The following is a 26876-nucleotide window of genomic DNA, read 5'->3' as shown; positions in this document are numbered from 1 at the left end:
TATTGTTGACAAACTGATATAGGTTCTATTAAAGCTCGTCAATAGCACTATGAGAATAGTTATGTTATTGGTGTGCATGATTCGTTAGATGTGTGAGTTTACTGTGTGAGTTAACTGTAGGGCCCTTAGATCAGCGGGCCATGCTTATCCCTGAAGTAAACAGGGACATCTTGTGGACAGATGTGTGATTTATTAAGTTGTTGTGCGTGCGGCTGCTTGCTAAATGATTTCCCCTATAAATTGATGCTTATTATGGTTATTTTGTTTGAGCTCTCCATTCAAATGAATTTGAATATTTTGTACCCACATCATCCACATTATTTTGCAAGATCAGACTCTTGTTGGAATAGGCTTACAATGTTGAATGTCTTTGGCATAGGGGTCCAAACAGGATACCAACTTCGAAAACAATTAAATTAATGTTTGGTTCCTCTTATCCAGCTAATTAGCCACAATAATAATCTGCACCACACCTGACCTAAATCAATTATGAATCAATAATTACAAAACTATCAGAAGGATATAGATGTTCCTACTAACAAAAGTAGGGCAGTCAATGATTCGATAGTCATGTGTATAGAATAAATGCCTTCATTGTCAGGAGATAGAGTACTTAGGCCAAAGAGTGTAGCTAGGCCTAAATTAATTTCAATCAAAATAACTACAATTTGTCAGCTGTCCAATTAATTATTCGTCTCGCGATATTCCGGAAATGCTCTCCAGCAGCAGTGGAAGCTGCCAGTGAGTGGAAGGAGAGAGGGGGGTGAGAAAGCTAGCAAAACCGCGACGAAGAACTAGCCAACCTTCTACCGTGGAAACGGCAGTTTTATTCGAAAACCCCCACGATTGTTACATTATTTATATACACACAAAGTGAGTGGTTTGAAAAACATCGTAATTTAAACCAAAGTATCTGTGCCAAGTGTATTAGAGAGCCATATCTAATTAAACGAGCAATGGCGTTGAAAAGAATTCAAAAGGTGAGTGTTTGTTATTGTTTGCTTATTTCTTCCTGCCATTTTGCGTTGCAACTAGTCAGCTAATTTGTTAGCTATGTTTACATTAAGTATGGTTCTCCAAGATGGTTTGCCACATTTAATGTAACAAGCACTTGTTTGTGCTCTCCTTAAATACTTGGCAGATAGACAAAGACGAGAAACCAATGGTGGCCTTTTGCAATTGACGCATTTCATGCTGGCTATGCTAAGCTGTTAGCTTAACAGGACAGTATTTTTTTTGCTAGCTAGTTAGCATTCCTCACTTAACATTAGCAGCTAACTAATGTAACGGGCCTGTACATACCTAACTGTATTTGGTTGGGGTACAAGTAATATGACCACATTGCAAGTGTAACAATAAATAAGCAAGTTAGTCATGTATTTGTGTCTGACGAACCGGGTGAGAAAGTACAATTTGAGGCTAACGTTAGCTTGCTAATGGTACCTATCTTTTGCCATCTTTGCTCCATCATGAATGAGTGTGCTGGAAGGTAATGCGCACGCGTGACATATAACAGCTGTTTGCAGGTTGCCAAATACTGAATCCCGATGTTGCCATATATGGAATGGCAAATGGGGCACTGGGGCAGGCAAGTGTATTTATAACAGAATGGACAGCGTTTGCATACAATGTTAGCTAACTAGATTATAGAGAAAGTGTATTTTATTTATGTACAGCAATGATAGTGACGTCATACCATATTAACTCAAATGGTACACCACTAGTGGTCCATATCAGTTAAAATATGTGATTTTGGTGAACAATTGCAACAGTGGTCTGTTTGTATTTTTTCTGTATTCTCAATGTATTAAAAGTTGTCATGAGTAGGGATATTTGGTATGGAGTAACATTATCACTTCACAGTATGGTACAACTAAGTAAGGGCCTGTAGAGTAAAACCAACCTGGACTCAGGGATAGCTGTAACATAGTACAAGTAAATTCGAGACACTCCAATTAGTATGATATGTTACCTTTTGTATTGTATGCATAAAACTGGTCATATAAGCCTAAATGTCAAAGTTGAGAAGAGTCTTTGGTAGTTAATTTGGCAGTGACACCCTTCACCCCAACTCAGTGCTCAACCAGACTATGTGATGTAGGCCTAGCCTATTTATTTTTCCCTATCTGAATGTCAGTTTTGTCACATTTCCTCACTGTGTTGCTCAGTGTCTGAATCAGGGTCATATTCACTAGAAACAAGTAAAACTAAATGCATGCTCTTCAATCGAACGCTGCTGGCACCCGCCCACCCGACTAGAATCACTACTCTCGACGGGTCTGACCTAGAGTATGTGGACAACTACAAATACCTAGGTGTCTGGTTAGACTGTAAACTCTCCTTCCAGACTCACATTAAGCATCTCCAATCCAAAGTTAAATCTAGAATCGGCTTCCTATTTCGCAACAAAGCCTCCTTCACTCATGCTGCCAAACATGCCCTTGTAAAACTGACTATCCTACCGATCCTTGACTTCGGCGATGTCATTTACAAAATAGCCTCCAACACTCTACTCAGCAAATTGGATGTAGTCTATCACAGTGCCATCCGTTTTGTCACCAACGCCCCATATACTACCCACCACTGTGACCTGTACGCTCTTGTTGGCTGGTCCTCACTACATATTCGTCGCCAAACCCACTGGCCCCAGGTCATCTATAAATCACTGCTAGGCAAATCCCTGCCTTATCTTAGCTCATTGGTCACCATAGCAACACCCACCCGTAGTATGCGCTCCAGCAGGTATATCTCACTGGTCATCCCCAAAACCAACACCTCCTTTGGCCGCCATTCCTTCCAGTTCTCTGCTGCCAATGACTGGAACGGACTGCAAAAATCTCTGAAGCTGGAGACTCATATCTCCCCCACTAACTTTAAGCATCAGTTGTCAGAGCACCTTACCGATCACTGTACCTGTACACAGCCCATCTGAAATTAGCCCACCCAACTACCTCATCCCCATATTGTTATTTATTTTGCTCATTTGCACCCCAGTATCTCTATTTGCACATCATCTTTTGCACATCTATCATTCCAGTGTTAATACTAATTGTAATTATTTTGCACTATGGCCTATTTATTGCCTTACCTTCATAACTTGCTACATTTGCACACACTGTATGTATTTTTGACTATGTTTTGTTTTACCCCATATGTAACTCTGTTTTTATCGCACTGCTGTGCTTTATCTTGGCCAGGTCGCAGTTGTAAATGAGAACTTGTTCTCAACTGGCTTACCTGGTTAAATAAAGGTAAAACAGAAACGGACTGAAACTGGGAGGGACTACCTGATCTTGTCCAATAAGAAACTCTTGTTTTCGTTGCAAAGCAACGGTGTGCACTAGTGAATACGACCCCGATGTGACTACCTATGCCAAGTTTTTTTTAAAGACATGCAGAATTGCAGAGACAACAGCAATCTGTTTAGAAAATATATATCAATGACACAGTTATATCCATGACTGAATTTTCTACTTATTGGCCACATCGGCTAGTAGTGGATACAAAAATAAAATTTTAGACACTGCCTGTATTTATGCATTATTATTATTATTCATCTCTTTAGGAACTGACAGATTTGCAGAGGGATCCACCTGCACAGTGCTCAGCGGGACCAGTTGGAGATGATTGTAAGTAGGGATGAGCTAGTGGATAAATCCTTTATATTAATAACATCAATGACATTTGCCATGTCGGAATGTTTTTAAAACAGTTAGTGCCAGTTTGTCAGACATTCAGTATTGCATACGCAATACTTACATTTAGGCAACTTTTGATGGGCAACCACGCGATGGGCGAGGCTGTGACATTGTTCTGTATTAATTGTAACCCATTTGTAATTTTATTTAGTGTTTCACTGGCAGGCAACAATAATGGGTCCGGTATGTGATTTAATTTCCCTTTCTCTTATTAGCATATAGCTTAGCATCAATAAGCTTTAAGGGTATTCTTATCCTCTTTCTAAACATGTTTTTCTTTTATTATTTTAGAATGACAGTCCTTATCAGGGAGGGGTGTTCTTCTTGACTATTCACTTCCCTACAGATTACCCCTTCAAACCACCAAAGGTGAGTAAAAAAGCACATAAGATCAGTTGACATTAGGAAACACAATTCATAGTGCTAGAAGTAAGTGCTGGTTTATAAAATACTTAATTAAATTGCAGGTTGCGTTCACGACAAAAATCTACCACCCTAATATCAACAGCAATGGAAGTATTTGTCTGGATATATTGAGATCGCAATGGTCGCCTGCACTCACTGTATCAAAAGGTAAGCCCCTGTGAATGTTGGTATAGGATCTGACATGGGGTTGGAATGTAATATTTCCTGGCATTACATGCAGTATAACTATGTTACATAATAATAATAATAATAATAATAATAATAATAATAATAATAATAATAATAATAATAATAATAATAATATTTAAATATAATGCAAAAGACCCTTGGATTACATGACAACCAGACAGAATATTATCTCTCTCTTATTTTAGAACTGTGAGCATACAAATTTAGGTGGTTTGTAGAAAAGCAGTAATTTAATATTTTAAGAGTAGGCCTAACATTTTAAATAAACCATTGTTTGATCTAGTCAATGTCTCTCCTGGTAATAATGTACAATACAATTAGGGATCAAATTCAGCAATCCATTATTGTGTTTAGTGTTTTATTTTCTACTTCAAATAGTGTCAGAATAATAAATATTTAATTTTTAGACTTGAAAAGGGCAATCATCATGTGCCACTTTATAGCTCTCAGATAAAGAGGTGGTCAACAGTAACTGTTGTTATAGCAATATGGATGTGAGCTGTGTGTAGATGTATTAAAGGCTCATGGTTCCCCTTAAAGAAAATGCACGGATAATTGGCTTACTTTTTGGATAATAAAATATATTAGATATTATTTTTGTTGTCGTGTGAGTGTGTGTGCAGCTGGAGGGGGTTTAGATGTAGCTATCCAAAGTTGATTTTTTTATTTTTTTTCCATTCTTTATTAGTTCTCTTGTCAATCTGCTCTCTGCTTTGCGATCCGAACCCAGATGACCCGCTTGTACCAGAGATTGCACACACCTACAAAGCTGACAGGGAAAAGTGAGTGTGCCATACAGTGTTTGATTCCCTTGCTTTGAAACTCCAGCATACTGGTATTCTTGAATAGGGCCTAGTCCACAAACAATTTAATGTATCTTTAATTCCAACGTTTTGGTCAATAGACATTAATTTGTTACCAACGTTTCAGTCAACCCTGGTGAAGGTCTATTGACCAAAACATTGGTAACAGTAGCTAGGTTTCCATCCAACTGGTGACAGATTTTCATGTGAATATTCTAAAATCTGCATAAAAACAATATGCGCATTTTCCTACCAGAGATGTTTCCATCAAATTGACCTGTTGTGGATAAAAGGCTCTATGCGATGACACAGTGCACATAAAAACAACTTTTGTGGTTAAATTCCCATGTACTGAGTAAAATACAAGTTAAATGGGTTTCCATCGCATTTTCAACTCTAGTGATGGTTTTGTCAGAAAAAATGTTTCGTTACATTGCGAATGTGCCCACTCTGGTCTTGGCACGTGCGCTCTAGCCAACAATTTGCAGATACAGTGCATGTAGGATAGCCTTCGTGATGAGATTATGGACAAAAGAGCGAGATTATTTTTATTTGTCAAACGTCAGCCAAGCATTGATCATCATGTCACCAGAATAAAACCCTCGATATTTATTGGAAAGGAGCATCACCACTCATCACTGTGCACTTTCACCACCCTGTGAAGTTCATCATAACTTATTTCATCTGTAGCCTAATAAACTGCATGCTTTTTTGTCGTAGTGGGAGGACCACACAACATATCATCGTGTGACTCCGTTTACTTCAGTATGATGGTTATATCAATATTTGCACATAAAGGCATTTCCATCGCCTTTTCTCGCATAATTAATTTTACAGACATAAAAATATCTCCCCTTGTCTGTCGTGTTTTGTCGACATTTGGAAAGTTTACCGATTTTAATTAGCTGTTCCATCAGGCCTGTCGTGACTGTTTTTAATCCAACATGTACTTAACTCGCAAAAAAAGGTTGGATGGAAACCTGGTTAATGGTGCATTCAATTATTTGTGGAATATTCAAGAATACCAGTGTGCTAGTTTAGTTTTTCTGGTATAGTGCAAACCTTCCATTTTGTTTTACAGGTACAACAGACTAGCAAGAGAATGGACACAGAAGTATGCAATGTGAGAATGCCTTTGAAATTAAACACTAAAAGAAGAAAATAAACATGTTCAATATTAACACAAGGCAAACGAACAAGAGGGGAAACATAACTAGACACTCGGGTTGGAGAAGGAAGTGATAAAATAAGGGACAGTGCAACCTGGCTACTAAGTGCCGAGCTGCTGCCATGTGCCGTTCTTCATGACTTGTACGGATCTGCTGAGGAACTCCTGAAAGCACTCCCTTGTGGAAGACTGGAACCTCCTCATGGTCCAGACCACCACACCCAGACTTTAACTATTACTACTTCTATTGTGACTATTATTATCAGTGTTACTATTCACTCTTATTATTATGATCACTGTTGTTATTACCATAATGATATCATTGTGTTATTCTACTGAATGCTGAAACATTGGGTTTGAATTTGGAGGGGAGTAGTTAGCAGCTTGGTTCTCCCTCCTTTCAAAGGTACTTTCTTTGCCCCTCTGGATGTCTTGTATTATTATGTTAATGTTTTCAGTGGCCTTGCTGTATTATTGTAATAACCTCTTCTCAGATGTTAGCTGTGCAATTTGAGGTGGAGTGCTCAGCACACAATGGTGCATGGCTATATCCATCAGCGAGGTTCTATTGCCCACAAAATCTTGAGAGACTGTCTCGAGTTAGTCTCAAACCCAGACATAATGTGAGATGATTAAGTCGTTCTGTTTCCCCCTGAGCCAATTTGTTTTATCACTCAATGCATTTGGAAATGTCCCAAATGCAGTGACAGGTGGTCTTTGGAGAGCCTGGAGAGAGGTGCTATCAAGGTGAGCTGCCCTGGGTTGGACTGGTATCTGTGCTCATGGGCAAGCGACCAGGGAGAAAGTTCTGAAACTGCCACTACTTTTCTCACCGGTGTCATCTATGTCCCCTTTTCTTGTCCTAGATCCATCCAGGGCTAGCATCTTGCCATATAACATCCTACTGTAAAGAGACACTTAAACCCTGGTAAAGCTAATCTCTATGAGATTAACTCCTCCCAGCCATACAGTGCCACTTTCTAAATACAGTAGCTCAGGTATATATCCAACTCACCTGTCTGTGAAGGGCACTGTAGTGACCTATGGTGTGAGAAATGACCAGACCTTCTGTTTTGCACACTGAGCTGCTGCTTTAATCCAGAAGTTGTCTTTTGTGACGTCTGACATGGGTCATTTATTAGCTTTCCCTTTCCCTTCTCAATTTATCACATTGTTTTACTGTAAAAACACTGATGTGAATGTTTTCAAACAGTTTTTGTTCATGCTTGGATAGACACTGCACATACTAATGCTTTGAATATGCCATTGGTTAAAACTGGAGTAATTCTTTTTAGATGGGAGCTTGAAAATACTTCCTTTAATGACAAACTGTTTCAGATCTATGAATAAACATTTAGTTACATTTTTAGTTCATGTGAGTAACTTCAGGTGTATTTGTCATCATGGTTAATTGTGAAGGTTCACTAGGTGTTTCACAAATGTTTCCCATGCCTTTTACATCTTAACATTGTAACCTGGATCGTGGCAGCTGCATATTTGTTTTAGCAGATGTCTTGAGGTTTTGTTCTCATCATTGGAAATGTACTTTCTCTTTATTTTTCCAGAGGGTCTGCAGCAGTGTACATGTGCAGTACATTTGTAACGTAGTATTCTGCAAGCTTGATTGATTGATGTCACTAAAATGACCACCATTGTGATTCATCTTCCATTAGTAATATCAAATCTAAAGTCAACATAAACCTGTGCAGGTGCTGGATTATTTAGACTGCATCTGTCTTGAGCCATAGATTATTTTAAACCAGGTTATAACTGTCTAATGTTGACATGGAAAGGGAATAAAAAGTAGTGGGGGGAGGGAGTATAAGAAAGTTGGCCATTTAAGTGTTTATAATGCAATTTTGAGAGGAGAGTTTTAAGATTCAGAAGACACATCAGGAACTTCCATATATGGGCATTGTCTTCTGTACTAAAATGCAGCCTTTGAGCAGGAACTCCGTATTACATTTTAGTCATTTAGCAGACGCTCTTATCCAGAGCAACTTACAGTTAGTGAATACTTTTTTTTTTTATACTGGCCCCCCATGGGAATCGAACCCACAACCCTGGCGTTGCAAACGGCCATTCCCTTCCCTACCCTGGACGACGCTGGGCCAATTGTGCGCCGCCCATGAGTCTCCCGGTCGCGGCCGGCTTCGACAGAGCCTGGATTCGAACCAGGATCTCTAGTGGCACAGTTAGCACTGCGATGCAGTGCCTTAGACCACTGCGCCACTCAGGAGGTATACAGTGGTGACAGACCTCATATTGAAATGTGGCCCTGAACAGGAGCTCCACACATGGGCACCAACATTAATATTGCGCCCTTGGAACAGGAACACCGTATATGGGCCCAGACACCCATATTGGAATGCGACCATTAGCAAAGAACTCCATATATGGGCATAGAGCCGGGACCATGCCAATTTGCTCACCTGCATCCAATCTTCATTAGCCACAAGCCCGCATCACCTGAATCCCCTTGCCTAATCAACCACCCTCATAGTATTTAAATGGCATCCATCGTCACACTTCTGTACATTGGTGTAACAAACAGGCTGTACTGCAAGTTGGTGCTGAGTCATTGGCCCGCCACACTGTTCGAGTCACCCTCCTGGCTTCCTGCACAATGGTGGGCCAGCTCAACCCTGGTCCATTATGGTGGGCTGGCCCTGCCTTACCATTTTTTTTTTTTTTGTCATTTTTAGCAGATGCTCTTATCCAGAGCGACTTACAGTTAGTGAGTGCCTAAATTTTTTTTTTTCCATACTGCCATGCCATCAGGCTCAGCACAACCACAGTTCACGACTGGGGCCTGACCCTGCCAGAAAGCCAGCTACTAACCCCGATCACGACTGGGGGCTGGCCTCCCCGTCAACCATAAACGCCAAAACCCTCATACCAAACTCTATCAACTACTATTCCTTCTGACATATTCGTCAGATGGCGAGAAGCCGAACTCTGGAAATGCTTGATATTGTCGCGGTGACTGTCCTTCCATAGATTTAGTGAAGGATCATTTAGGTTGATTGGGCTGGAAAAACATGTTCTACACTATAGACTGGTTTTACTTACTTAGGAGCCCAATGCATACGGTCACATTATGACATTTAGAATAGGTCATAAGGCTATGATTTTGGCTCAAAATTGGTCAACAAATTAGCCGCAATGGATTGAATATCCACTCTGAATACACCAGAATCATCTGGCAGTAAAACCAATTCATAAAAAGACAGGCAGTGAGTAATGCCACTGGACAAAATGTGTTTCTTCAGCTTGCTGATTAAGCTCCTTATATTTGTTTGGTTATTTATTTGTTATCTATCTGTCTTCCAGTTGTCATTTTTGAGTGCAATCAGCCTCGATCCATCAAATGTTCCTTTCAGTATGACATCCTGGTTTGATCCAAAGAGATACTAACTAGAATGATCTCAATGGAGGTCATGATAGGCAGCTTGGCATGCTTTGCAAAATGGATAACCTTTTCACAGCCATTTGCCAGATATCAGGGATTTCTTTACAATTAATTTGCCTGACACCTCTGACAAAATCTTAGCCTTCACCATAATTTTGTGTATAGATACTGTAAATTGCTATCAGGACTTGTTTCCCCCCAAAGGGACATTTATTTAATTTGATCAGTAGAGACTTGCAATGTAAATTTAAATGGGACTACTAATTATTTTAAATGTATAGCCTTGCTAACTTGAAATTCAGGACCAGCCTTTTAAAATAAATGCATCTCAAATTTGATATCTGTATGTAATTAAGACTCTCATCACCATAACCAATTATCTCCACTTGCATACACATGACAGAAAATAACAATTGAGTTGTCAATACAAATAAATAAAACTTCTGAAATTAATTCAATACTCTTTTCTTGACTGAAATCTAAATGTATTAAAAAATATATAAATCAATCAAACTTTATTTAGAGCACATTTCTTAAAACAAACACATTTATACACTAGGTATACTAAACATTAGGAACGTCTTCCTAATATTGAGTTGCACCCCCCCTTTTGCCCCCAGAAGAGCCTCAATTTGTCAGGGGCATGGACTCTACAAGGTGTCGAAAGCGTTCCACAGGGATGTTGGCCCATGTTGACTCCAATGCTTCCCACAGTTGTGTCAAGTTGGCAGGATGTCCTTTGGGTGGTGGACCATTCTTGATACACATGGGAAACTGTTGAGCGTGAAGAACCCAGCAGCGTTGCAGTTCTTGACACAAACTGGTGTGCCTGGCATGTACTACCATACCCTGTTCAAAGGCACTTAAGTATTGTATCTTTCCCATTCACCCTCTGAATTGCATACACAATCCATGTCTCAGTTGTCTCAAGGCTTAGAAATCCTTCTTTAACCTGTCTCCTCCCCTTCATCCACTGATTTGAAGTGGATTTAACAAATTACATCAATAAGGGATCATAGCTTTCACCTGGATTCACCTGGTCAGTCTGTCATGGAAAGAGCAGGTGTTCTTAATGTTTTGTATACTCTGTATATATTCCCTTATCTCTGTAGTTTTCCATGTATATTTTAAATTTTTCTGGTCTAACAGGCTGTGTTATCAGGGTTAGATCAACTTTGTTACAAACATCAGAGATTAGGGATGTTTCTACTTTGGGTCTATAAGACCTTTTTTGGAACATAAACAATAACACTCATTTAGAACGCTTGGCCCCACTCTACATCCTGCTAGCTGTAGCTGCCCCAGAGAACTCAACATGTCAAGTGCATGTTAAAAGCAGAAAAGTAAACCAAGTCTACTTAAAGACAGAAAAGCGGGTTGCATGTAGCCTAGTCAGTGTATGGAGAAGAAAAATAGTCTATACATTACTTGCATTCATGGTGCAGAAAATACATAAGAAAGAGTACTTTAAACATGACCAGTTTCACATCAATGTTCCATCAGAGGGCGCCTAGTCAGAGTGGAGGGGGTGTGGAATGCTCTGTCAGAGATATCTCTGGTTCTGTTCATGATGTTATGAGGCGAGTTTCCTGTGTGCTGAGCTCTCAATCAGAAGTCATTCCATTCTATTCTACTTCCTCCAATAAGTAGCTAGGACGGGCGTTTCACGGTTAGCACATCTGTTTGAGAGACAGAAAGATGGCAGTGAACCTAAGTAAAAATGGCATTGCCCTGACAAATGCCTACAAAGAGGTGGTAGATGAGAAATCCAACACGAACTGGTAAGGACGGTAGCTAGCTTTAATTGCTTCGCCATAACATGTTGCATCTGCTATGTTTAAGGAGCTAGCTAGCTCCCTAGCTAACATTTAATTTATTCTGTACCTAGCTAGCTATCATATCAGTTAGCTAGCTCACTGGCTCGCTAGTTGTGCAATGAAAATGTTACAACGAAGTAGTATGATGATTATTGCGATGTTGTTACTTCGTGGCCGAGACATCTGATTACCCTGTTGTCTGGCAATTTCCTTAGCTTGTTAACTAGCTAGTTAGCTAACGTTAGCTAACTAGTTAAGGATTATGTTATATAACATTACTGTTAGTTAGCCTATTTATTTAGTTACCTGTTAGCGTTTATTTTATTGGATTCATTCACATTGCAATGCCTAAACAGTACAGTAGCTAGTTAACGTTAGTCAGAATTTTTACTTGAGAAAAGTAACGTTAGTTGTTGGAGCATCAAGTTAATTCCTGTGTCACTGAGGTTCAAATGAAACCTGTTGGTGTCAGTTTTTAAAGATGACCTCAATTAATTAACCGGCTTTAGTTGTCAAGACTAGGTTTATCAAACCCAGAGGGTTTTAGTCTTAGCACAAATCCTGTTGCTGTATTGAAAGTCCTTTAGTTCAACGGTGGCATGGGGACCAGACTTGGCTAACTAAAAGAGGAAGCTCTCAGAAGGGTTTTTAGCTATTTCTCACCATATAATTACACCGAACAAAAATATATACGCAACATGGAACAATTTCAAAGATTTTACTGAGTTACAGTTAATAAGGAAATCGGTAAATTGAAATAAATAAATTGGGCCCTAAGCTATGGATTTCACATGACAGGGAATACAGGTATGCGTCTGTTGGTCACAGATACCTTTTTAAAAAATGGTAGGGGCATGGATCAGAAAACCAGGTGTGACCACCATTTGCCTCATGCAGCGTGACACATCTCCTTTGCATAGAGTTGATCAGGCTGTTGATTGTGGCCAGTGGAATGTTGTCCCACTCCTCTTCAATGGCTGTGCAAAGTTGCTGGATATTGGCGGGAACTTGAACACGCTGTTGTACAAGTCGATCCAGAGCATGCCAAACATGCTCAATGGTTGACATGTCTAGTGAGTATGCAGACTATGAAAGAACTGGGACATTTTCAAGTTCCAGGAATTGTGTCCAGAACCTTGTGACATGGGGCTGTGCATTATCATGCTGAAACATGAGATGATGGCGGCGGATGAATGGCACGACAATGGGCTTCAGGATCTCATCACGGTACATCTATGCATTCAAGTTTCCATTGATTAAAATGCAATTGTGTTCGTTGTCTGTAGCTTATGCCTGCCCATACCATAACCCCACCGCCACCATGGGGCACTCTGTTCACAACGTTGAAGTCAGCAAACCGCTTGCCCACATGACGCCATACACGCTGTACAGTTGAAACCGGGATTCATCCGTGAAGAGCACACTTCTCCAACGTGCCAGTGGCCATCGAAGGTGAGCATTTGCCCACAGAAGTCGGTTATGACACCGAACTGCAGTCAGGTCTAGACCCTGGTGAGGATGACGAGCACGCAGATGAGCTTCCCTGAGACAGTTTCTGACAGTTTGTGCAGAAATTCTTCTGTTTGGAAACCCACAGTTTCATCAGCTGTGCGGTTGGCTGGTCTCAGACGATCCCGCAGGTGAAGAAGCAGGTTGTGGAGGTCCTGGGCTGGTGTGGTTACACGTGGTCTGCGGTTGTGAGGCCGGTTGGACGTACTACCAAATTCTCTAAAACGACGTTGGAGGTGATTTTATGGTAGAGAAATTATCATTCAGATCTCTGGCAACAGCTCTGGTGGACATTCCTGTAGTCAGTATGCCAATTGCACACTCTTTCAACTTGAGGCATCTGTGGCATTGTGTTGTGTGACACAACTGCACATTTTAAAGTGGCCTTTTATTGTCCCCAGCACAAGGTGCAATTGTGTAATGATCATGCTATTTAATCACCTTCTTGATATGCAACACCTGTCAGGTGGATGGATTATCTTGGCAAAGGAGAAATGCTCACCAACAGGGATGTAAACATATGTGTGCACAATTTTAGAGCAATAAGCTTTTTGTGCATATGGAACAATTATGTGATCTTTTATTTCAGCTCATGAAACATGGGACCAACACTTTACATGTTGCGTTTATATTTTTGCTCAGTGTACATACTAATGCACTATTAAAGGAGCTCTACGCTTTGCACACTTAAAGTTGCACTATGCTGAAATCGCTCCACCATTTCCTGTTTGTTCAAATTCTAATAGTTAGCCTAATTTCAGTATATGTGACAAAACAAGCAAGTATATTGTAGAGAATCATTGTACCATCTAAACCGCTGTTAAATATATTTTCCATCACCCAAAATATAGTATTTTCAGCTGTTTGAAGCTGGTGTACAAAACCGAAAGGAAAAGATACAAAAATGAAACTTAAGAACGGGAAGCATAGAAAAATAGCTCACATGGGGGGGGCCTCCCGAGTGGCGCAGCGGTCTAAGGCAGTGCTTGAGGCGTCACTCGATCCCGGGCTGTGTCACAGCCGGCCGCGACCAGGAGACCCATGAGGCGGCGCTCAATTGGCCCAGCGTCATCCGGGTTAGGGGAGGGTTTGGCCGGCCGGGATGTCCTTGGCCCATTGCACTCTAGTGACTGCTGTGGCGGGCCGGTGCATGCAAGCTGACTTCGGTCGCCAGATGTACAGTGTTTCCTCCAACACATTGGTGTGGCTGGCTTCCGGGTTAAGCGAGCAGTGTGTCAAGAAGCAATGCGGCTTGGCAGGGTCGTGTTTCGGAGGATGCATGGCTCTAGACCTTCACCTCTCCCGAGTCCGTACGCGAGTTGCAGCGATGGGACAAGACTGTAACTACCAATTGGATATCACGAAATCGGGGAGAAAAAGGGGTACAAAGTACACAAAAATAAATAAATGAAAAAGCTCATAGAACAGATCTACCGCTTCTTTGACTTGCTTTCAATGAGGATGATAGATCTCACATTTCTCTGTGAATTTGGTGGGTCACCCAAAAAGTTACATATTGCAGCTTTAAATGGTCTGATCCAAAGTTATGCAGTTCAACCAAGTGTCATGTTGTTTTGAGTAAGGCACATCACCTAGCCAGGTTGCTTCAGGATGCTATTCTGCAATAGCTTACTAAGCAGTGGCTAAGTGTGGTTGTGAATGTGGACACTGATGTTGACAGTATGTTGTTTAAACTGCTTATTAGGCTACCTATCTACAATTTTGCAATGGTAGTGTGATCCTGTAACCTGGCATTCTTCTCTGCAGGGCCTTGTTCACCTATGAGGGGAACACTAATGATATACGATTGGCAGAAAAGGGAGGTGAGTGTGGTAGACAGAATCCAAAGATTGGCTCCAACATGTAAATGTATTCTGTTTGGAATCGAGTTTGCAATGTTGTCTGAGATCATCACCCTCACTTATGGTGTGCCACTGAATTGCTCTCAAAGCACAGTAAGACCATTTTAAAAGATGCAAGCAAAGGTAAATGTAAATCTTTTGCAGTAGTGGCATATTTTATTGTTTGGATAAGTCTCCCAGACAAGAGTTTCTTTCAGAAGATAACTATTTGCATATGTGAAAAGAAAGGTAACAAAGCATGTGTAATCACATTTTAGTCATTTAGCAGACGCTCTTATCCAGAGCGACTTACAGTTTAGAGTTAGTGCATTCATCTTAAGGTAGCAAGGTGAGACGACCACATGTCAGTCATAGTCAGTTGGCTACTTGTGTACCCAAACGCTTCAGCCCAGATTGAAAAAGAAGAGGATCAGGTGCTCGACTGAGGGACATGAAAATCCCAAAAAGAATCCTTACCCCAGGACACTTCAACGGGTGACTATCCAGGAATATAAAGAAAAAGGATCCCTCTGTTTCTGCATAGATCTGATAATTAATTGACGTGGTATACAAAAAGGCTTACGCTGGCATATTCACCTTTTAAGGGGGGGGGATTAATCAAGATACTTACAACCCATACTGTCAAAAATAAAACATGTTGAAAAGGGGAGTCATTTGTCATGTGATGTTTACATAATGTAGGCTTTACACAGTAATGTAGACTTTGCATAGAACATATATTCTACAATGTTCCGATACTGGTGTTTTCAGATGGTGGACTGGAGGAACTGGTGGAGGAACTTAACAGCGGTAAAATTATGTACGCTTTCTGTCGTGTCGAAGACCCAAACTCTGGCCTGTGCAAATACGTCCTCATCAACTGGGTGAGTGCTGCACTACACTCCCCTTTCTTCTAAAGGTGGCACTCCTCTGTATTTTGTAAATCAGGTCAAGTTGAATGAATCTTATGAGTATTTGTGTTTCAGACTGGAGAAGGTGTGAAAGACGCCAGGAAAGGACTGTGTGCCAATCATGTCAGCTCCATAGCTAATTTTCTCAAGGTAATTTAATTTGGCAAGGTCTAGACCCGTCAAACTCAACTCTGGACCTCGAAGCCAGTTCCACTGCATTTGTTCCCTTCAAATTAGGGACTGATTTAGACCTGGGACACCAGGTGTGTGCAATTAATTATCAGGTAGAACAGAAAACCAGTAGGCTCCAGACCTCGTAGGCGTTGAGTACCCCTGGTCTAGACATTGTCTCCACACAGGCCGCTTATGTTTAGTTAATGACGAAAAATCAATAACTATGCAATTACACCACATGACCAAAAGTATGTGGACACCTGCTCATCGAACATCTCATTTCAAAATCATGGGCATTAATATGGAGTTGGTCCCCCCTTTACTGCTATAACAGCCTCCACTCTTCTGGGAAGGCTTTCCACTAGATGTTGGAACATTGCTGCGGGGACTTGCTTCCATTCAACCACAAGCGTTAGTGAGGTCGGGCACTGATGTTGGGCGATTGGGCCTGGCTCTCAGTCAGCGTTCCAATTCATCCCAAAGGTGTTTGATGGGGCTCTGTGCTGGCCAGTCAAGTTCTTCCACACCGACCTCGACAAACCATTTCTGTATGGACCTCGCTTTGTGCACGGGGGCATTGTCATGTTGAAACAGGTAAGGGCCTTCCCCAAACTGTTGCCACAAAGTTGGAAGCACAGAATCGTCTAGAATGTCATTGTATAATGTAGCGTTAAGATTTCCCTTCACTGGAGCTAAGGGGCCTAGCCCAAACCATGAAAAACAGCCCCAGACATCTGGCATCTGCCAAACCCAGATTCGTCCGTCGGATGGTGAAGCGTGCTCCAAAGTCCAATGGCGGTGAGCTTTACACCACTCCAACCGACGCTTTGCATTGCGCGTGGTGATCTTAGGTTTGTGTTCGGCCATGGAAACCCATTTCATGAAGCTCCCAATGAACAGTTCTTGTGCTGACGTTGCTTCCAGAGGCAGTTTGGAATTCGGTAGTGAGTGTTACAGACGATTTTTACGCGCTTCAGCACTCAGTGGTGCCGTTTTGTGAGCTTGTGTGGCCTACCACTTTGTGGCTGAGCCTTTGTTGCTCCTAGACGTTTCCACTTCACAATAACAGCACTTACAGTTGACCCGGGGCAGCTCTAGCGAGGCAGAAATTTGACGAACTGACTTGTTGGAAAGGTGGCATTCTATGACCGTGCCACGTTGAAAGTCACTGAGCTCTTCAGTAAGGCCATTCTACTGCCAATGTCTGTCTATGGAGATTGCATGGCTTTGTGCTCAATTTTATACACCTGTCAGCAACGTGTGTGGCTGAAATAGCCCAATCCACTAATTTGAAGGGGCGTCCACATACTTTTGTGTGTATAGTGTATTTATGTGTACACTTGCAAAACTAGCCTCAACAGGACATGAAATGAAGAACAATTGCAGGAAAGATAGAGTAGACACCCCTGTTAGTGCCAGTAATAGCATTTGAGTGTTTAAGAGTTGAGCAGAAGTTGGATGCTACTTAGGGTGAATTATGGGTTGAAGTTTTCTCTTATCAGTTGTTATCATGAAAGTCACCATGCTAACTGCATGTCAACAAATCCTATGGGTGGTGGCTGAGTCAGATATCAAATATCCCTGCTACGGACAACCCTTTCACGGCCTTATCTGGAATGTGTGATGCGTGTTATTTGTAGCTAAAATGTCTGCTGTAATTCCAGGGAGCTCATGTCACAATAAACGCCCGTGCAGAGGAGGATGTGGAACCTGAGGCTATTATGCAAAAGGTGGCGAAGGCCTCAGGGGCCAACTACAGCTTCCACAAAGAGTCCAACAAGTTCCGAGACGCTGGTCCCCAGGGACCTGTGGTATGTACAGCATCTTATCCTTTTGGAAATTAAAATCATAAAATTGTAGTTATGCATTATGAGTTTGTTTCATCAAATGATGTACAGGCAGGTTGCACTGTTAGGCAAGTTGCTTTGTGGTCAGATATACTCTCATAGCAAATTAGTTTTGGTTATTAACTTGTCTGCCTGTGGACATTTTTGGTTAGAATGATTGAACAAGGCTGCGGATGAGAGATTCTCAGTGTGGGTTTGTTTCCAACGTGTTGGATGTTGTGACGTGCAGAGCTGGTTGTTTACAATGACTCATCTGCAGTAGAATCCAGGGGCTTAGTTGAGCTCATGATTGTTGGCCAGGGCTGGAGCCAGAGAAGCCAGGCCAGGACAGCCTGTTAACTCTGCATAATAAACCAACATGCTGTGTCAGTACTGGATCTGGGTAGGGGTTGGTGTCTAGGAGTGACAACTTGTTTTTTGTTGTGTTTAGCTAACGCTTGTATTTTGTTATGACAGGGCTCTGTGTATCAGAAGACCAACGCCATGTCTGAAATAAAACGGACCAATAAAGACAACTTCTGGGCGCAGGCAGAGGTAAGTCAGCTCCAACACCTTACTCCCACTACAGGGACTCCACGGTGTCGCCCTCCCAGAGTGCAAAGAACCTTGGCGTGGCCCTGACGACACCCTGTCGTTCTCTGCAACATCAAAGCAGTGACTCGCTCCTGCAGGTTTATGCTCTACAACATCCGTAGAGTATGACCCTACCTAACATAGGAATGGCGCAGGTCCTAATCCAGGCACTTGTCATCTCCCATCTATAATATTGAAACTAACTCGCTGTTGGCTGGGCTCCCCGCTTGTGCCATCAAACCACTGCAACTTATCCAGAATGCCGCAGCCCACCTGGTGTTCAACCTTCCTAAGTTCTCCCATGTCACCACGCTCCTCAGCACACTCCACTGGCTTCCAGTCGAAGCTCGCATCATCTTCCAGACCCTGGTGCTTGCCTACAGAGCAGCAACGTAAAGCCCCTCCTTGTGGTCCTCTGTAGCTCAATTGGTAGAGCATGGTGCTTGTAACGCCAGGGTAGTGGGTTCGATCCCCGGGACCACCCATACGTAAAAATGTATGCACACATGACTGTAAGTCGCTTTGGATAAAAGCGTCTGCTAAATGGCATATTATTATATATATTATTATATTATTACCTTCAGGCTATGCTCAAACACTACATCCCAACCCGAGCACTCTGTTCCGCCACCACTGGTCTCTTGGCCCTCCCACCCCTACGGGAGGGCAGCTCCCACTCAGCCCAGTCAAAGCTCGTCTCTGTCCTAGCACCCAAATGGGGGAACAAGCTTCCCCCTAAAGTCAGGACAGCGGAGTCCCTGCCCATCTTCCGAAAACGTCTGAAAACCTACCTCTTTGAAGAGTATCTTAAATAACCCCAAAAAAAGGCACTTGCTTTTCCTACTAGCACTGACTTTGCTCATAAATACTTTGAGGGAAAATGTACTTGATACGATTGATGTGTTGTTGTCTCACCTAGTTATCTTAAGATGAATGCGCTAATTGTAAGTCGCTCTGGATAAGAGCGTCTGCTAAATGACAAAAATGTAAAACGTAAATACTGGTTAGATTTGCTTGAGTGTTGCTCAGCATGTTCTGGTTAAATAGTCCTTTATAACAGTGAATACCCTGACTTCGTATCATGCTCTGTGTGTCTGTCTCAGAAAGATGAGGAGAAGCGGCAGCGGGAGGAGCGCTGCAAGGCAGACGAAGAGCGCCAGAAGCTGGAGAAAGATCGGAAGGATCGAGAGGCCAAGGAGGCAACTCTCAGAGAGAAGAGAGACAAGGAGAGGGCCTCTATGATTGACCAGCAGAAGTGAGTAAAACGGTGGTTAGGAAACTAAGCTGGAGGTGGTTATCTTATTTAGCTGACCTTATTAAGACAGTCAGGTTTCCATTTAGTCTGCTTTTCCCATTTGTTTAACAGGACGTACCAGCAGCAGCAGGAAGCTGAGAGCAGAGACAATGAGAAACAACAATGGGTGAGTTGTCTGCTGACTCACAGCAGGACAGGCCGGCTGTCTGAGTAGAATTCAAATCAGATCCACAGTAGGGGGCAGTAGATCTGTTTATACAAGATGCACCCCACCAGACCTGGGTTCAAATACATGTGTATTTGTTATTTAAATAGGCCTGCCTATTTTCTGTGTATTTGAATATTTTCAAATAATGTAGCCCGATTTCAATTACTTCTATTGGAAGTATTTTCAAGTAATTTCCTTTAAATAGCCTACTATTTGAAAGTATTTTCAGATACTTATTTCAGATACTATTTAAATACCTGGGTTATATGCATGGGAGTGTATTTGAGTCAGTGTATTTGAATATTTTAAAAGTGTATTTCCAAATACATTCCAATATTTAACTATTTGTATTTTCTTTGAAATGTATATGAAAGTAATTGAGATATTTGAAATAGTATTTTAACCCAGGTCTGCACCCCACCTAAATTATGTTTTAAATGTGAAGGCACACATTTAGGACATAAGTATAACACTAGAACAAACTATACAGAACCGGTAGGTGTAGCCTCAGAGGTAGTGTTGAATGATGTGTGGTGCATCATCGTCATCATCAGGAGGAGCAGGAGAAGGACTTCCAGGCAGCTCAGAAGAAAGGGTTGAAGCGTGGTGAATCAGTGGAGAAAGCCAATGTGAGTTAAATGTGGCCCCCTGTAGGATTAATAATTGTTTAAAGGTTCCCTGTGACTCAGAACCCTCTGCTTCCCTTTCCATCGACTCAACCAAATCTGTTCGTTGCTTGAATCTAAACTCTCCATAGCTTCACTTACTGTCGTTTTCTTGTTTATACATTCTTTCTACTCTACTACCCTCTACTGTGGTCATGACTTCTCATCTTTGAACATCATTCAGAACACCTTTATGCAGACAGTAGATGGTATTGTAGATTATGTGTTGTAGATTATGTTCTTTATTAAAGGGAACATCTGGAACGTTGCTATGGCTATACAGTACCCAGTGTGTATGTCTGACCACATGGTGTGTTTCAGGAGGCGGCCTCCCTGATCTCCCAGCGATCTATGAACCCCAGAGAGATGTTCAAGCAGAGAGAGAAGGGCATGGCCTCCAGCACTGCAGACACCAACACCCCTGCCAGCCCCCAGCCAGGTAATCCACCAATTCAATACAACTGTTTGCTGTTTTATATACCCAGTGTAGTTCTTAATGAGGACTTTAGGTGATTATGTAAAATGTTTTTTCCATGAGTGTTTCATAGCTGGGCTTTCTAGCTGTCAGGTGTGGGTGTGATCTTGCAGCGAGATCAGGGGATTGTCTGGGCCATGTTGAAACATGCAGAAGGAGAATCTTGTCACATTACTCTGCCTTCATCAACTTTAACTCATTGTCTCATATCACATCTTGTCTCTAGACCACATCTGCTTTGTGTTGTCTCTGCTCTGCTGGGTAACCTTTCCGGCCAACCTGTCTGTCTGCTCTGGTGTGTGTTTCTCAGGGCGTTTGAACAGCCCTTTTCTTTCTAAGCAACTATGCGAGCCCGAGCCGTCCCACTTGCCCCTGCGCCAAGCCTCCCCTCTGCCAGCAGGCTCCGCCTCTCCTGTCCCTGCTGCAGGTCTGAGCTCACTCATACCGCTGACACAAACTGACCCCTTCCCAACACACACACACAGAAATAGTTCACACGTAGGTGACTGAGAGACATACACTTGCTATGTTTGTGTTTTTGTCAAATCTCTACCTGATACTACTCCCTTTAAATCAATCAATCTAAATGATTTACCCGATGCTACGCCCTTTAAATCAATCAACCAATCAATCAAACCAGATGATTTACCTGATGCTACTCCCTTTCCTTTCTTGTTATTGCAATTTAACACCACCCTCATGGCTCATGGGCCATGCCCATCATTAGATCACTGTACATCATCAATCTCATCCAGTGGCTTGTTGTTTTCCATGAGACTTGACAGATGGTTTGGTAATTATTCAGTGTCTGAATATTTGAGTGCATGCTTTAGTATGTTTGTACATTTGTACACTCTGTGTATCTGTGCTCGTATATCATTTGTATGTGTGTACGTTGTGTCATAATAAGAACCCAGTGTGGATGAGCTCGTTGTGGATGAGCCCGTTGTGGATGAACCCACTCCCAGTGTGGATGAGCCATCCCAGTCTGAGTGCTTGGATGAGCAGGATGCAACCCCTGTTCAGGATGCAGTCCCTGAGGATCAGTGGCAAGATGAAGGTGGGCCCTACTCCACACACACCTCAGTCTGAACACACAACAGTCATATTCATCTCTCATCTGTGTATCATCATGACCCTTTCTCTGGACACATTTCTTAATTACTTTGTGCTCTGGATCGCTGGTGCTGCTGCCACCTGTTGGTAGAGAGAGGTAGTGTTTTTCAGATAAAGACATGTACTTTTTCAGTTTCAGTAAAGGCAATGGCAGCTCCCACTCAGCACAACCATGCCCCAGAGCCAGCCGAAAACAACCTCTATGAGGAGCCCCCACAGGTGAATATTTGTCAGCACATGAGCAGTGAGATTCATTATTTGTTACAGCAATAGTATAGTCCCCTGTAGCTCAGTTGGTAGAGCATGGCGCTTGCAACGCCAGGGTTGTGGGTTCGCCACGGGGGGCCAGTATGAAAATGTATGCACTCACTAACTGTAAGTCGCTCTGGATAAGAGCGTCTGCTAAATGACTAAAATGTAAATGTATAGTTTATTTTTTATCAGAAAATCCCTTATCACAATCATTATTGAAATACCATTCAAGTCGAGAGGTAAATATTTGCGCTTGAACTTAAACTTGAAGAGCATTCTCAGAGGTATAGCACCCCTTGTTGTTCCCTCAGACGGAAGAGAACACGAATGAGGTGGCTGCAGAGAAGACCAACCGAGGTGTCTGTGCCAGGGCTCTATATGACTACCAAGCTGGTAAGCATTGTCACAGCCTACTGACAACTTACAGTAGACACTCGGCCCACTGAACTGGTTCTCTGTGTGAGCAATGTGTAACCGTGACGTTTTGCCCATATGGAGAATCAATGTGGGTGGAACTGCTAGATGGAAACTGGCAGTCAGTGAGCAGTGGTTCCCCTAGGATATTTTTCAGCAACTGTGGCAAAGTTGGGGGGGGGCCAGTGGCATGGTTTTAGAGGTAATTCTACACATTTTCCCATGGGGCTGAGAGAAACTGCAGTTTCAAAGCTAATTTCCTGCAATTCTACACATTTTGCAATGGCTTATGCCTTGTTTTTAATGCTATCTGAGTGACTCAAACATTATAACAAAATCAATAGGAGCCCCATGCCATGATGACATTTTGGGAATTTCAGATTCTCCCCGTCTTGTTTTTATTTTGGTGATTGTTAGTTCTCAAATATTATCTTATTAAAAAATATATAGCTCCATTATCTTTTCTACATACTTTATAGCTGGTTTTAGTCGTTTAAGTTTACACTGAAAACGTTTTACCATCCAGATTATTATTATTATTATTATTATTATTATCCACGATATCAGGGATACATTGCCGAGGGAATAGACACCTTACAATAATACAGCAACAGATATCCGAATGGACATGGTGATCTGAGGTATTGCTCTTCTTTTCATTTCACAGCTGATGAGACAGAGATCTCCTTCGATCCCGATGACATTCTCAATGGCATCGAGATGATTGACGAGGGCTGGTGGCGGGGCTACAGCCCAGACGGTCATTTTGGAATGTTCCCAGCCAATTACGTGGAGCTTGTCTAAGTCCATACCTTGCCCGCTCACTAGATCAGCATATTGAAGGCAGAAGAGAAAATATCCCCCCAGAAGAATTTGGCAGTAGGGAAACTGCTAGCTCCAGAACACAGCAGGTCAGAAGTAACTCAACAGTGAACTTTTCATAGTCAATTGCTGAACTGAATCCTTCACAATATGGACCAATGTATGAACAGTGACCAGGGGTTGCTCAAATCTATCCCTGTTGAAGAGAGAAATTCCATTATTTAGTTTATGTTGTGAGAACTTAAATGGCATTGTTTAGGTTTTGATGAAAACCCATATACTGGCCAATCCCAAACTGAATCTCTTACCTTCTGTGATGCAGTAAATTGTCAGACTTTTTTGATGTTTCAATTCAAGATTCCATTGTGAACATTAACAGCACTTGTACATCACATATCTTAAAAAGTGAAGCCAGTTTTGTTCCAGGTGTACTTTTTTTGTTATTTGTAGCATTCACTCCTGTCATGTTCAGGATAATAACATTTCATAGCTCACATAACGGTACCAAATATGATTTTTTTGCCTTTTCCTCAGACTGATATTTTATGTGAATATTTCTATCAGAAATGAGTTTGCTTGAAAATAATCCTGTGTGAATTTCAAACCATAGTTTGCTATTGCAGTTGAATATTAGAAAACCAAAAGGTTATAGATTTGCTGTGCTCTCCTGGGTGGCTGAATTCAAGAAAGAATGGGGGTGAAAATGACACAATCATCATCTCCTTGTGAAATCCTTGTGCAAAAGTATTATTTAAAAAAATATATGTAATGGTTATGCTAAAGAGCTTGTCCCCATACCCTCCCTCCCTGCCCTTTTCAGCCCCTAGAGCAGGGTTCTTCAATTCCGGTCCTGGAGGGCCGAAACACTTCTGTTTTTTATTTCTACCTGGTAGTTAATTGCACTCACCTGGTGTCCCAGGTCTGAATTAACCCCTGATTTAGAAGGAGAGGATCAAGGAGAGGATGAAAAACAGAGGTGTTTCGGCCCTCCAGGACCGGAATTGAAGAACCCTGCCCTAGAGAATTTTTATGACTGTTTCAGGGACCAGTTACACGAAACAAGGCATGAGTCATCTTTCCTCTCGTGTTGTTGCCTCGTCTTGTTGTCGTAATCTGTGTCTTGGGGTACAATTTGTCTCTGCTTAACCTGTCTTTCACAGTCCAGCTTCCATCAAAATACAGGTCTGTGATTGGCTTAATTTAGCAGGCTTAAGAGAGCCGTGATCAGATGCTGTTATCATGTGAGAGTGCCAAACGAGGGTAACGGAGTGGGGGGATGATGCTGTCCTCTGGAAAGTGCTTTCTCTCATTCTAATCTGTGTGGAAACTTCAATACCATTATGCAGCGTCACCGCTTTTTAACTGAAATCATTGTGAAATAAAACGTTTGTGGGACATTGTCACTTTAAAAACGATCACTGTAATTTCAAGGTGCATGATGTATCCATTGTCCATGTTTTTGTTTTTCAAGAGTATATTGTAATGCTAATACGTTCGTCATAATAAAAGAGTTCAAGTAAAATGTGTGCCAGTCATGGCATCTTTTGTAAATGTTGGTTGTGGCGGCAGTAAGTTGATTTAAACATGGGAGGGCGGTAGTATCTAGCTGATAAAATTGAATGGTGTGCAAGGTGGCATATTGATTATTCTGAAATCTGTTTGGAGTGAAAGCATTGGGGACTTTGAAGGAGCAGTAACTGTTTGATATTGTAGCTACAGTTAGGAGTATCACTTTTAGTCTCATACATAAACCTTAGTTGTGATATATATTCATTCTATAAGCAGTTTCCTGGAATGAGAGCATTAAGGTAACGGCCGGGGATTTTTGTTATTACCTCAGTTTCAGTTTCACAAGAACAGCAAGGTTTTTTAAGTTAACGTTTTTCCCCATCCTTTTAGATAAGATCTCACTTATTTTTCCCTCAACTGAAAAGACATGTCTAAAAGCCTCCCAAAGTGCACTTTTTAAAATTATTAGTTAATTGTGTTACTGAAAATGGCTGAAACTTACAAGAAACCCAAAGTCACGCAAAAGATGAAGAACTGAAAGAAACGTATAGGCCTTTATTTGTTTTCTAACGGTAGAATTCAAAGTGTAACTAGAAAGGCCATTCGATGATTGTGAGTCAAACCTAGAGACTGTTCTGATTGGAATGACAACATTTCTTCTGAACTGTTTCCGTTTACAGTCTGCTGACCCTCTCACTGAAAGGCTGAGATAAATGGCAGGGGATCTTTACATCGAATTTCTCATCTATTCTAAACACTCAGTTTAACTTGGTATTAACGTGAAAATGTCATGTGGCATGCATTATGTCTCTGAGATTTACAGTGCATTCAGAAAGTATTCACACCCCTTGACTTTTTCCACATTTTGTTACAATACCCCCATAATGACAAAGCAAAAACAGGTTTTTAGACATTTTTGCAAATGTATATCTTTTTTTACAAAATACCTTATTTACATACAGTGAGGGGAAAAAAGTATTTGATCCCCTGCTGATTTTGTATGTTTGCCCACTGACAAAGACATGATCATTCTATAATTTTAATTGTAGGTTTATTTGAACAGTGAGAGACAGAATAACAACAAAAAAATCCAGAAAAACGCATGTCAAAAATGTTATAAATTGATTTGCATTTTAATGAGGGAAATAAGTATTTGACCCCTCTGCAAAACATGACTTAGTACTTGGTGGCAAAACCCTTGTTGGCAATCACAGAGGTCAGACGTTTCTTGTAGTTGGCCACCAAGTTTGCACACATCTCAGGAGGGATTTTGTCCCACTCCTCTTTGCAGATCTTCTCCAAGTCATTAAGGTTTCGAGGCTGACTTTGGCAACTCGAACCTTCAGCTCCCTCCACAGATTTTCTATGGGTTTAAGGTCTGGAGACTGGCTAGGCCACTCGAGGACCTTAATGTGCTTATTCTTGAGCCACTCCTTTGTTGCCTTGGCCGTGTGTTTTGGGTCATTGTCATGCTGGAATACCCATCCACGACCCATTTTCAATGCCCTGGCTGAGGGAAGGAGGTTCTCACCCAAGATTTGACGGTACATGGCACTGTCCATCGTCCCTTTGATGCGGTGAAGTTGTCCTGTCCCCTTAGCAGAAAAACACCCCCAAAGCATAATTGTTCCACCTCCATGTTTGACGGTGGGGATGGTGTTCTTGGGGTCATAGGCAGCATTCCTCCTCCTCCAAACACAGCGAGTTGAGTTGATGCCAAAGAGCTCGATTTTGGTCTCATCTGACCACAACACTTTCACCCAGTTCTCCACTGAATCATTCAGATGTTCAT

General features: G+C 41.7%; 2 protein-coding genes across 7 annotated transcripts; both read left to right on the top strand.

The window, feature by feature from the left end:
* The first annotated feature begins 729 nt into the window (after nucleotides 1–729).
* On the top strand, nucleotides 730–7653 carry LOC121530902 (ubiquitin-conjugating enzyme E2 D4). Of its 2 annotated transcripts, none has more exons than XM_041836262.2 (7): nucleotides 730–980; nucleotides 3566–3629; nucleotides 3850–3881; nucleotides 3990–4067; nucleotides 4166–4271; nucleotides 5002–5095; nucleotides 6198–7653. In XM_041836262.2, exons 1-7 carry the CDS (start codon nucleotides 957–959, stop codon nucleotides 6241–6243), a joined length of 444 nt encoding a protein of 147 aa, XP_041692196.1. In that variant the 5' UTR covers nucleotides 730–956; the 3' UTR covers nucleotides 6244–7653. The 2 variants fall into 2 exon arrangements, with proteins under 2 accessions (XP_041692196.1, XP_041692197.1); XM_041836263.2 differs by lacking the exon at nucleotides 730–980 and adding an exon at nucleotides 1503–1588.
* A 3601-nt stretch (nucleotides 7654–11254) lies between these two features.
* LOC121530901 (drebrin-like protein B) lies at nucleotides 11255–25097 on the top strand. Of its 5 annotated transcripts, XM_041836257.2 has the most exons (15): nucleotides 11256–11477; nucleotides 14790–14845; nucleotides 15635–15747; nucleotides 15850–15924; nucleotides 17613–17759; nucleotides 18252–18329; nucleotides 19472–19623; nucleotides 19735–19789; nucleotides 20386–20460; nucleotides 20818–20935; nucleotides 21282–21398; nucleotides 21882–22031; nucleotides 22221–22306; nucleotides 22651–22732; nucleotides 23421–25097. In XM_041836257.2, the coding sequence occupies exons 1-15, from the start codon at nucleotides 11395–11397 to the stop codon at nucleotides 23555–23557; spliced, it is 1524 nt and encodes a 507-aa protein (XP_041692191.1). In that variant the 5' UTR covers nucleotides 11256–11394; the 3' UTR covers nucleotides 23558–25097. The 5 variants fall into 5 exon arrangements, with proteins under 5 accessions (XP_041692192.1, XP_041692191.1, XP_041692194.1 ...); XM_041836258.2 differs by lacking the exon at nucleotides 20386–20460 and having other exon boundaries at nucleotides 11255–11477; XM_041836260.2 differs by lacking the exon at nucleotides 21882–22031.
* Nucleotides 25098–26876: the final 1779 nt, after the last annotated feature.

This window comes from Coregonus clupeaformis, chromosome 18, assembly GCF_020615455.1.
Source record: "Coregonus clupeaformis isolate EN_2021a chromosome 18, ASM2061545v1, whole genome shotgun sequence".
NCBI lineage: Eukaryota > Metazoa > Chordata > Actinopteri > Salmoniformes > Salmonidae > Coregonus > Coregonus clupeaformis.
Note: the sequence above shows the minus strand (reverse complement) of the source record. Positions and strands in the feature narration are given on the sequence as shown.